Below are 13,109 nucleotides of genomic sequence, written 5' to 3'. Positions count from 1 at the left end.
GACATCTGAAAAATTTGAAAAATTTGTAAAACTCGAGGAAATGAAAAAGAAAGACTCATCGTATGCCACAATCATCATTTAATTAACTAGTTTTTCTTAATTATTATTTTATTAAATAATGAACTAAATTTAAAAATCTGATTAATTCACTGTCCATATCAAATGCCATTAAGGTGGTATAAAAATATGGTACAAATACATGGTATGAATAGCATTACTCTAAATTTTATACACACAAAAAATGCTTTACTTGCCTTAATTTTGCTTTTGTTTTTCCTTTTCCAAGCCTGCATGTCACACCCACACATATACCATCACATATTAGCAACCAATTTAGGTTAGAAAAAAAAAATGGTAAATACTTTGGGTTATATCAGTAACTTTAAATGGACGAACATTATTAACAAAAAAATAAGGACGAGCATTATACGAAGACACGAGGTCCTGACTCGTGTCGATAAACATTGTACACAATCAGTAATTTTATAAAAGACGAAATTAAAAAAGATGCGAATGATTTAAGGTGTAAATGAAATCTTGACTCATAGATCTATCCCACATTGTTAAAAATTAATAATTGGGTAAATTACATAGTAGCTCTTCAGGTTTGAGGGTAAATTACAACCCCATACAACAAATTTAAAACATTTCACTTTCATACATCAAGTACCATTTTATTTCAAAATAACATCTCTATTAGATTTTCCATCCATTAGTCTGTTAAATGCTGATGTGGCTATCACATTTGTGTTGATGTGGCTGCCACGTGGGAAAAAAAAAATTTATTCATTAAAAATATTATAATATTAACCCAATTAAAAAAAAAAAAAAAAACTAGAAAATCCCGAAACCCAGATCCCTTCCTTCCCCCCCCCCCAACCCTTCTGCAACTCCCAAAATCCTCTATTCTCCCCACAACCTGCCAAACCCATATCCCCCATCTTCATCTTCTTCCCTGCAACCCTTAAATGGTAACCCCCCACCCCACTCCACCCGCGTCCCCCACCCCAAAACCAAAAACCCAGAACACCCCTCCCCACCCGCGACCCTTCCTATGCACCCTCTAACCTGCGACCCTCCCTCCCTCCGCACCCACCCTCTTTCATTTTCTACACACCCTCTGAACCCATATCTCCTTTCTTCCCCCTCTCCTCTCTGCAATCCTTTCCCACTATCCCTTACCCACCTCCCCCCAACGACCTCACCCCCCTAAGCGACCCACATACCTGCAACAACAAAAAGAATAAGAAGAAAAAGAGGGAGGAAGAAGAAAAAAAAGAAACCCTCTCGGCCCTGCTGCGACCCACGACCCACCTTCTTTCCCCCCGCTCCGCTGCAACCTGCGACCCACTTCCCTTCCCCCCTTCCAGCGCGACCTTCCCATGAACTGGGCTTTTTTTTTTCTTTTTTTTTTCTCTTTTTTTCTCCCTCTTCTTGTTGCAGGTTTTCGGGGGGGGGGGGGATAACTGGGGGGGTTTTTTTCCCTCCCTTCTCCTCCTCTTCTTCTTCTTCTTGTTGCAGGTTTTTAGGTTCTAGGTTAGGGATAGGGATATGGGTCGCTTGGGGGGAGGTCGCTGGGGGGTGGATAAGGGATAGTGGGAAGGGATTGCAGAGAGGAGAAGGGGAAGAAAGGAGATCTGGGTTAGGGTTTTTATGTTTTTTTTTTAATTGGGTTAATATTATAATATTTTTAATGTATAAAAACTATTTTTTTTCCACATGGCAGCCACATCAGCACAAATGTGGTAGTCACGTCAGCATTTAACAGACTAATGGATGAAAAATCTAACGGATGTGTTATTTTGAAATAAAATGGTACTGGATGTATGAAAGTGAAATGTTTTAAAGTTGTTGTATGGGGTTGTAATAGACCTCAAACCTGAAGGACTAATATGTAATTTACCCTTAATAATTTTATAAGAGACAAAGATTGGAAGGGTACGCGACTTGAGATGTGAACTTAATTGATAAAAAAAAAACACTTGTTATTTTCTCAAATACGTATTTTTGTAAACAAACTCTTCCTAATTGAGAATCAAAGTATTACAAAATTCAAAATATTTTGTTTTGCTAATCATAAAATCATTGTAAAACAAAAGTCACAAATCAAAATGATCAGATAATAATATTTTTTCAAGTTGTCAAAATGGTGTGTGCGTTATAGTCATATGGCTAATTTAGTTTTCGTGTTTTCAATTTGACCAATTGAAATCTCGTGTTTATTTATGTTAGCCAATTAATGACATGCCATCCAATTTTTGTTAGAAAATGTATGAAATATTATAAGCTATTATAGAAAAATATTTTCAATTAAAATAATAAAATATAATTTTAAAAAGAAAAACAAAAAAATTAAACAAACGCATCTTGCTATCTGACTTGTCTGTGAACCAAACCCCAACCATAGCCACACGCGTAGGCAACTCGACAAACTCATCTCTAGATCCACCTCGATCCCACATGTCACCACGTGAGTTCCATCGTTGTCGTCGCAAGAAAATTAACCCCAAACCCTTTGCCTCTGACTGTATAATCGAGAAATAAACAGCAATTGAGAGAGCCATTAATTTCTCTTTATTTAAATTTAAATTTATAGAAAAATGCAAATCAATGAGAAATAACACATATAAAAAGGTCTGAAAATTATTAAGATTGTGACATAGAAAAGATAGGGGGTGAAGAAAATTAGAAGAGGAGAGAACATCGAAGATGGTCGGGAAGTTTGGGGATGAGTAATTTTTTAATTTTTTTAATTTATTTCTTTTTTAAATATTTTAAATCAAATAATTTTATAAAAAAAATTATTATAATTTATAAATTTTAGAGATTGCATGGAAAATCTTTAATTACTTAAAAAAATAAACACAATGATACCAAATTAAAAATACAAGACTAAATTGACCAAATATGGTTTCAATTTGTGAAATCTACGTGTGATTATTTTAATTTTATTATTCATGTTTTATATATACCTTCCTTGGCGTAGGTGGGCTACGTCACGGCTCAGATTCCACCAAATAATTATTTTATTTCGTTATCAAATTCTATTTTCTTTATTTTTCTTTACCTTCTCCCATTGGCATTCGTTCATCAGCTCTCTCTCTCTCTCTCACTCTCACTCTCCAATCCCCTACCGTACATCAAATTCTCGTCCGCTGCTACTTCCGCTGAGATTTCCACTGCCGCTCTGATCCGTCTTCTTCCATCAGTGACTTTTCTGCTCTCAATTCCTGAGTGTACGGACACCTCCGGCTATGGGAGGAGGAAGTGAGGGTTCTGTGGACGACGCTGCCCAATCCGACGGCGGACATGGAGTCAAGGTCAACGTCAACGTCAAGTGCTCTAATGGCTCCAAGTTCACCGTTCAGATTGGCCTCGAATCCACCGTTGGATCGTTCAAGGAAGTCCTCTCGCCGAAATGCGACATTCCGGCCAATCAGCAGCGGCTGATTTACAAGGGCCGGATCTTGAAGGACGATCAAACGCTCCAAAGCTACGGTACTATATAATTTCTTATTGCTATACATTGTTCTTATTTAATTTTATTTAATTTTTTCACGGTGTTTGTTTTGTGGTAAAATTGAGAAGGATTTTTACTGTTGTGATTGAATCAATGTGTTTGCGGATCCATTTTCGTTGTTTTTGCTTTTGAATGTAGATGCATTTACAGATTACTCTTATAGCGGTAAAAAAGTTGCAGCCACGGTAATGTAGCTAGCTGGGAAAAAAGTTGCAACCACGGTAGTATAGCTGAAGTTCAATCTTCATCCTGTTTGGAATTTTGGATTGTACAGAGACTGGAATGTGTAGTTTTAGGTTTGTTCGTTTGGTAATTAACTCTGATGTTATGGTTGAGAGAATTAGAGAAAGCAGGACATAAAACTTGAACGATAGAGGGCAAGTGTCATTAGGAGCAGAGAGATTTCGTTATCGAATAATAGGGCAGGCATCAGTAGGAGTAGAAAGCTTCGTTATCTCATAGACATATAATATGGTTGCCCCTCAAGGGCTCTTGACTAAGAAGCTTTGCCCCAAAGTTTCCGGGTGCAAGTGTCTTATTTAAAGAACACTGGGGGAACCCTGCTTGTTTTATTTTCTTGTAGTCGTTGGTAGTGCTGCTTGGGGTGCATGCTCTAAAGTTATTTGCTTAGATATTCGACAATTCCCAGCAAGGGAATTTGTGTTTCTTGTAGAAAATGATGATTTAAGTTTGGTTGCTTTGTTAACTGAAGGTTAAGATTTATATTGGAGCATTATTGGATTTATTTACAGCTTTAAAGATGTCTTGTTATTCAGATAAGTCTTGCTCAAATGTAAATTATATTTTTTATTTAAATAGGTTTGGAGGCAGATCACACTCTTCACTTGGTTCGTGCTTCAGCAAACACGGGTGTTGCAACCAATGCTGGAGCTGCAAATTCTACCCAAGCAAGGGGTGTTAGATCTAGTGAAGGCAGTGGGACACTAGGAGGGTCTGGTTTTGGAACCTTGCCATCCCTTGGACTTGGACTTAATGGCAATGGAATGGGTGGTGCTGGTGGTCTATTCGGAGCTGGGTTTCCTGAATTTGACCAAATGCAGCAACAAATGACTCAGAACCCTAACGTGATGAGAGACATAATGAACATGCCTGCCATTCAAAATATTATGAATAACCCAGACATAATGCGGAACTTGATTATGAACAACCCTCAAATGCGTGAAGTTATTGATCGAAATCCTGAGCTAGCACACGTGCTTAATGATCCTAGCACCCTCCGTCAGACACTTGAAGCAGCAAGAAACCCTGAGCTTATGCGTGAGATGATGCGCAACACTGACAGAGCCATGAGCAACATTGAAGCCACTCCTGAGGGATTTAATATGCTCAGACGCATGTATGAGAACGTACAAGAGCCGTTTATGAATGCAACAACTATGGCTGGAGATGCTGGAAGTGACGGTTCAAACCCATTTGCAGCTCTTTTGGGGGCCGAAGGTGGCAACCAAACCAGAGCTCAGTCCACTAACCAATCAACAGTTAGTTCTGATACAGCAACTGGTTCTCCTGCTCCAAATACTAACCCACTTCCTAACCCATGGTCCTCTGCTGGCAGTAAGCTCCTGCTCACTTGCTTCTATTCTGCAATATTTTCGTTTTCGAGCAGTACAGCTTAAACTTTGTTTGCTTTGAGTCCCTTATGGTGTTGGGACGTTGTGCACAATCTTATGGCATAATCTATTTTTATCTCATTCTATGTTGTCCGGATAGAGATGTGGCATTTGTCTTTCAGTCAATGGCACAAAGTTTAAAGGGGAAGAAAAATGTTCTCCTTTTCTAGCACTTCTATTTTATTGAAGGCAAGTTGGGCTCGTGAACTAGATATTAGGTGTTAGGATTTTCTCATCCTTCATGAAGTGTAAGAGATAATACCACTTAAACTACTTAGCATGCATCATCTCTTTTTATAGTTGAGCTAGTTTCGCCTTTTCTAAAATAACATTAGTAGCAGCCAGTTTGTAGCAATATTAGCCACAATACAGTGAAACATTTTATGAAACTTGTTAACCTTACTTCCTCTGGTTAAGGTCAATATTTTGTGTTCCCGTTTTGCTGTTATACATAACCAATCAGTTGTTGACTAGATCCAAATTTAACAGCTGGTGTTGGTCAAACTAACACCGCATGGTCGAATCCTTTCGGGGATGCTACGCTACAGACACCGTCTGGCACAGCTAGAAGTAGCCTAGCTGGAATTAGCTACCCAGAGTTAGAAGGAGCATTTGGTGCCATGCCGCAGGATAGCAATTTACTGAATCAATTGATGCAAAATCCAGCTGTTTCTCAAATTATGCAAAGCCTCCTCTCTAATCCTGAGTATATGAACGAGGTATTATTTTATTCTCTTTTAATAGAATAGGTTGAGGATGAAATTTATTCTTTCTTAACATTATTTGACTGCAGATTCTAGGTTCCAACCCCCAGTTACGCAGCATGCTTGACTCCAATTCTTATTTAAGAGAGATGATGCAAAACCCAGAATTTCTTCGTCAGTTGGCTTCTCCTGAGACTATGCAGGTATATTTATTCAGGGTGCCTAAGGTTTTGAATTTTGAAGTTTTTGTTTGTCTAAGTTGCCGAATTCAGTCAAATCTTGTCAATAGGAATAAATGGTAATTCTTATCATTGTCATTCTTAATGAATATAATCTGGGAGACAGTGTCCTTAACGTTTGCATGAGTAAAGAGGGTGAGGTTGGATGTCTTAATGATTAGTGGTACCATTTAATTTTGCTTCTGTATTGGCTTTGTTTTTTCTTTTCATCTTGCAGATGCTCTTGACTTTGCAGCAATCACTTCTGTCGCAACTTGGTCGGCAACAGCAACAGTCAACCCAGTAAGAAGTGACAGTAATTTTTTCTTTGATATGTCTGATAGATATGGCCTGAATTGATATTTCTCCCTTAGCTGCTTGCGGATTCCATATTGATCACTACGTATTAATTATGCAACTCGATTGAAGTTTGAAACTGTATGTCAAGAGTTCTTGGCCAGTTCAGTTAGACTATTTTATTTCTTCCTTTACTAAGCGTTGTATTGCTACTGTCGTTTGGTTTGTCCTGGCTTGGTTTCGTCGTTAAACAAGGTGGGCAATGGTCATTGGTTCACTGGTTGGACATTGCTAAATGCAGTCACTAGTTTAGAAATATTGGCACGGGGTCATTGAATCAACTCCTATTGGAAATAAGAAATAATTGTGCATGTTCAATCGTTAGGATTTTGTTTTCGCATTGCTTGTGTTGATCAGCTGTAATTACTGGTTTTTTCTCATAGAGTAGTACTGCATCCGTGTTTTCTTGCAGGGAACCAGGTCAGACTGGTGCAAACACAGGTATCCTAGTCGATACCATTTTATTTTTCTTCATTTCAAACTATTGGTACTAAGGTTTTGGTGAAAGTTTGGAACAGATTGGGTTATCGTTTCTAATTTTCAATGAATGAAAAACATGTCGGAAAATGAAAAAGGTTATGGTAACAAGCCCTTTGTTTTGAAAACCCAGTCACTTGCCTAAGCTAAAAGAGTAGAAACATGTGCACATTCTGTTTTAAGGATATTCATTGCGGTAACTGGTTGCATGTTAATGCTTTCGTTGAAACAGGAATATTAAATAACATGGGGTTAGACGCGCTGATGAATATGTTTGGCGGGCTTGGCACTGGCAACCTGGCTGTTCCCAATCGGCCTGATGGTTATTACTTACCTTACATTTCTCATAGAAGGATATCTTTTGTTTGTTTTGTACTAATTCTATCCTGTGTATTTCAGTGCCACCTGAAGAACTTTATGCTGCACAGCTTTCACAACTTCAGGAGATGGGTTTCTTTGATCGACAAGAGAACATACGGGCTCTGATGGCCACTGCAGGAAATGTACATGCAGCAGTGGAGCGGCTTTTGGGGAATTTGGGACGATAGGTTATATTTTCAAATTTTCGATTTATCTGGTTGTGTCTATGTGGTGACTGCTGAGATTAGTCAATGTTAGACCTAAGATGTGTTTGAGTGCCCATTTCGGGTATGAATAAGCTGATTTTCTGACAATACGAGCCCTATGTTAGTGGTGGTGCGAATCTATGGTCATCGGATTATGGTCTCCTTCCTCGGAGGCTTGGCAGTCCCTGGTGTACATACGTAAGAAAAAGAGAAATTCATCACATGAATGGTTTGGCAAAGTTGTGTACTTTGGAGATTTCTTACATTTTTCGAGTACATGTAGACATAACTGTTTAAATTTCTGTGGTTTTCCCCCTTTTCATGAATGTTTGGGAGATTTCGACACTGAAAGTTTTGCAAAACTTGTTGAATGCTTGCACGGGATTCTGATGCCACAGATTTTTTAGCAATAAATTTCCAATTCTTCAGACCAAGCAGAAAATAGACAAAAATATTGAAATTGGGTGCGTTGTTGCATGCCATCCCCAGTAGTGGTAATGCTCACCATTTTCAAGAGATGCTAATGCTTACCACTTTACTTGTTATTATTGTATGAGTTTAAATTTTGATATTTGTGTCTATCGACTGTACAGATTTTGAAATTTAGATGCATTCAACAATAATAAGTAAGACGGTGAACACTACCATCCCTTGAGAGTAGATAAAAAATATTTCCACTAAAATTTATTTATATTTTTTCTTCAGCATATTATCATCGTCTATAAAACTATAAGCCAAATCCAACAATAAAATAAAATTGTTGTATGCCTATTTAACTGAGCTATTATAAGGGAATAGAGAGAGGGAGGCCGACGATAGGGAGAGAGAGAAGTGAGAGATTTGATTGTGAGGTGTTGTGTTGTATCATCTCATTGTACCTTTATTTATAGTAGTAGGATATGTTAAATTCTTACCCTTTTAGGATTACAACTCTAATAGGAATTAGACTACTAAAAGGAATATAAAAGATATCCCTAGGTATACTAGGATTTACATAATCACATTCATATTCTAAATATGACTGCAACACTCCCCCTTGAGTGTGTAAATACTTAACAAACCATCACATCAGATCATCAGCAGATAAGGTAGAATAGTTGATGAAGTGGGCGGCACAACGGGCGAATGCGAGTTTCAAATTTAAGAAAGTATGCATTGGTAGTAAAACTCACAAAACCTCGTTATGGTAAAACCCATAGACTAAGGAGAAAAGAAAACCAACATCAAACAGGACGAAAGTAGTGAACTCAATGGAGTATGATCATCCGAGGATGGGTGCCTCGTTAAAACCTCATTAGGTAGCAAAAACCCAATGGGAAAAATGCTCATAATCGTAGGAAAAAGAGTACATGAAGATCAAGTGAGTATGCTTCTGGATACTCCCCCTCAGTTAAACATAATTTCCAAATAAGAGAACTACAAGCGATTCAACTTATATAATTTACGCATACCAATTCCTTGGACGAGCTTCTGAAAAGTAAACTTGGGCAATGACTTGGTGAATAGATTGGCCATGTTGTCCTAGGAACGGATTTGCTTGACTTCAATGTTTTGATGTTGTTATTGCTGGTGAGAATAAAAAAACTTTAGCGTTATGTGCTTGGTGTTGTTTCCCTTGATGTATCCCTTCTTTAACTGCTCGATACATGTTGCATTGTCTTCAAAGATTGTTATAGGAAGGTCAACGACGGAAGTAAGACCACTAGTTCTTCGAATATGTTCCATGACTGCTTTCAACCAAAAACACTCACGCAATACTTCATGCAGGGTGAGAATCTCAGCATGGTTTAAAGAAGTCTCAACTAGTGTTTGTTTGGTAGACCTCCAAGATATAACGGCGTCTCTAATGGTAAAGACATAACCCGCTTGAGAACTTGCCCTATGTAGGTCAGACATATATCCAACATCTGCGTAACCAACAAGGTGAGAATCAATCCGAGAACCGAATGGGGCGGCAACACTCGAAGATTCGCAGTTATAGAACAAGCCCAAATCCGTCGTACCTTTAAGGTAGCGGAAAATGTCTTTAACACCATTCCAGTGCCTGTGTGTGGGCGTATTGCTGTATCTAGCCAAAAAATTAACAGCGAATGAGATGTCGAGTCTAGTGTACTGAGCCAAGTACAATAAAGCCCCAATTGCACTTAGGTATGGAACTTCAGGTTCCAAAATCTCTTCCTCTTCCTCCTTTGGACGAAAGGGATCTCGTTTAGCATTTAGAGTTCGAACAACCATAGGTGTACTCGAAGGTTTTGTTTTATCCTCATTAAAACATCGCAACACCTTATGGGTGTAGTTCGATTGATGTACTAGAATTCCATCCGAACAATGCTTGATCTCCAAGCTGAGACAATATCAAGTTTTCCCAAGATCTTTCATCTCAAATTTTGATTTCAAGTGCGCGGCAATTCCCTCAAGCTCTGCGGGAGTTCCAATGAGGTTCATGTCATTGATATAAGCTGCAACGATAGTAAATCCAGAATGTGACTTCTTTATGAACATACATGGGTATAATTCGTTGTTCACTTAACTTTGACTTGTCAAATATTCATTTAGACGGTTATACCGCATCCGCTCGGATTGTTTCAATTCATAGAGTGACCTCCTCAATCTAACAGAGAGAGTGTTCCGTGGTCTAGAACTATTTTAATGGAAGTCCTTATGGAACCTTTATGTAGATTTCCATATTTAGATCCCCATAGAGATACGTGGTTATCACATCCATAGGCTGCATATTCAGTTTTTCAGAAACTACTAAATTGATAAGGTAACGAAACGTTATGACATCCAATATGGTAGAATAGTCCCAGGGCGTTGAGAGAAGCTTTGCGCTATGAGGCGTGCTTTGTACCACACTATTTCATTATTCTCATTACGCTTCCTCACGAAAACTTGCTTGTAGCCCACGAGCTTCATGCGTGGTGGTGTAGGAATAGTAGGTCCAAACACCTTACGTTTCGCAAGCGAATCGAGTTTAACTTGGATTGCTTGTTTCCAATTTGACCAATCTGTTCTACGTTAGCATTCATCAACGGAACGTGGTTCAATGTCATCGCTAAGCATGATGTCAGTAGCTACTGTGTACGCAAATGCATCATCAACGATCATCTCATTCCGATTCCAAACCTTATCCAATATTGCGTAATGGACCAAAATCTTGCGATTCTCGGGAGGCCGGTTTGTCTAGTATAAGATATCATTGTAATCTAAAATAACATCATGCGTTGGAACGGATGAGTGAGCGATGGTCAAATTCAAACTAGAGTTTTCCTCTTCCGGGGTTGTGAATCATTTGAACCAATGAGTATGCCATGCTCCAGGGTCAAAGCAGATGATTGGCTAGCCATCAATGTACCGGGCTGAGTGGAAGGTGCAGCCTCCCCACCCTTGCGGACGGTCTGGCATTCCTAGGCAAGATTGTGACATACAGAGGGTACATTTATCCTTGCAGGTGCGTTTACAGCAGGTATATGTGATCTTGTCACCTTTGCTAGATCAGAAAAAGCATCTGGCATGCTCTGAGCAATACTCTGAAGATCTATAATTCGGCGCACCTCATTTTCAGACTGAGCAATGCGAGGATTTAAATGAGACATAATGGGAGCATACCATGACAATTAGCGGCGTTCTCCAAGAACGTTAACATGTTTATCTCCTCCTAACAATAGGAAGACTATCTCATCAAAGTGACAATCCGCAAAATGTATAGTAAAGAAATCTCCTATCAAGGGTTCTAAATAGTGAACAATTGATAGCGAATCATAAACAACATAAATTCCCATTTTTCTCTTAGGACCCATTTTGGTATGTAGTGGCGACGATATTGGCACATAAACTGCGCACCCAAACACACGTAAATGTGACACATCAGGCTCGTATCCAGTAACCAACTGTAACGGTGAATGAGGTTGGGTAGCAGTGGGCTTTAGGCGGACCATCATAGTTACGCGTAATATTGCATAACCTTATGCAGATACTGACAGTTTGGTGCACATAACCAAAGTCTAATCAATTGAAGGCGCTTTATGAAAGCTTCTACCATGCCGTTTTGGGTGTGAACATGGAGTACAGGATGTTCCACTTCAATCCTTACTGACATGCAATAATCTTCAAAAGTCTATGACGTAAACTCTCCAGTGTTGTCTAGTCGAATCGACTTGATCGGATAATCAGGGTGGTGAGCCCTTAGCATAATAATTTGTGCTAGAAGTTTCACAAATGTAGCATTGCGTGTGGACAACAGGCAAACATGTGACCATCATGTCAATGCATCAACCAACAACGTAAAGTATATAAATGGTCCATATGTTGGTTGGATAGGTCCACAAATATCCCTTTTAATAATCTGAAGAAACTTATGAGGATCATGAATAATCTTTGTAATCGAGGGTTGATTATTCAACTTCCTTAAAAAACACGCTTTGCATGGCGGGATTCCAATGTAAGGATGTAACTGATGCCCATGTGATGATTTAAGGATACGGCGCATCATGTCACATCCGAGATGTCCCAAACGGTCATGCCAAAGCAACAAAGTGCTCTGGAACTCAGGCATAGGGCCAGCCACATGGTGGGCTTCTATGCCGCAAATGGTTGTGATGTAGAACCCACTTGGAAGACGTTCCAACTTCTCATGAATACATTTCTAGCCATATTCGTACGAAGTGATATAAAGAAATTCAGAGCCATTATCTTCAGTGGTTTCAATATGATATTGATTATCTCGAATATCTCTAAAACTCAGCAACGTTTTTCCGAAACGTGGAGAATAGAAGGCCTCTTTAATGGTTAAGACGGTACCATTGGACAACATGATATAAGCCTTTCTGTATCCTTCAATCAGGTTGGATGGGCCTAAGAGAGTTGTCAGAGGTGCTTTCTTAGGTACAAAGTTAGTAAAATAGTGTCGCTCACGCAATATGGTGTGCGTGGTAGCACTATCAGCTAGACAACTAACTTCCCCACTAGACATATACCTAGAAATAAATTGATTGAATTGGTCACATGCATAAATATAAATCAATTCATTCAATTAATCAATTCGAGAAATAATATCCATAACATAACAATCCATAGTTCAAAACAAACCAAAACCAAACAAATTATTCCAAATACTTAAAAAAATTGTCCAAAATTAAAGCATAAACCTAGAAAAATATGGGAGAGGGTTCGACCACTCCTAGTGGGTTCGAACACTAGGGGTAAAACACCCTAAAACATATCTAAAATTTATTCGTCCATAGGAGTTGATGCCTCATGAAAATATGATATCTCTATGGATGTAGTAGCATCTTCGGGATGATCTACATGTGCAAAGTTAGACTCACGACAGGAATGATACTTAGCAATGGCCTCGGGGGTAGCTTGTCATACGCGTGACCAATGATCCCTTGATCCACAGTGGTAACACATGTCCATTTCAGTGGAAGCCGATACGGTAACTTTTCCCTTGTTCTTGAAGTTGGGGGCTTTAGAGGCAAGGGGTTGGCGATGCTGGGTTACATTTCCTCCCTTTGGTAGGCTTTGACTCTATATCCTTGCCCATGGTGTGGCTTGCCGTCCATTGCCATGACCATGATGATTCTTATGTCGTTTGTGGTTGCTATAATTGGTCGAGCTTGATGATTCTTCATCAA

The 13,109-nt window shown here is 39.0% G+C and overlaps 1 protein-coding gene across 2 annotated transcripts; it reads left to right on the top strand.

Annotated features, from left to right (window-relative positions):
- Positions 1–3,036: 3,036 nt before the first annotated feature.
- On the top strand, positions 3,037–7,818 carry LOC126604112 (ubiquitin domain-containing protein DSK2b-like). 2 transcript variants are annotated; one of them, XM_050271224.1, is made up of 8 exons: positions 3,037–3,498; positions 4,340–5,095; positions 5,641–5,870; positions 5,945–6,058; positions 6,330–6,376; positions 6,843–6,871; positions 7,140–7,229; positions 7,307–7,818. In XM_050271224.1, exons 1-8 carry the CDS (start codon positions 3,255–3,257, stop codon positions 7,453–7,455), a joined length of 1,659 nt encoding a protein of 552 aa, XP_050127181.1. In that variant the 5' UTR covers positions 3,037–3,254; the 3' UTR covers positions 7,456–7,818. The 2 variants fall into 2 exon arrangements, with proteins under 2 accessions (XP_050127181.1, XP_050127180.1); XM_050271223.1 differs by having other exon boundaries at positions 3,038–3,498; positions 6,312–6,376.
- The last annotated feature ends 5,291 nt before the right edge of the window (positions 7,819–13,109 follow it).

The sequence above is a fragment of the Malus sylvestris genome, chromosome 15, assembly GCF_916048215.2.
Source record: "Malus sylvestris chromosome 15, drMalSylv7.2, whole genome shotgun sequence".
Lineage (NCBI taxonomy): Eukaryota > Viridiplantae > Streptophyta > Magnoliopsida > Rosales > Rosaceae > Malus > Malus sylvestris.
Note: the sequence above shows the minus strand (reverse complement) of the source record. Positions and strands in the feature narration are given on the sequence as shown.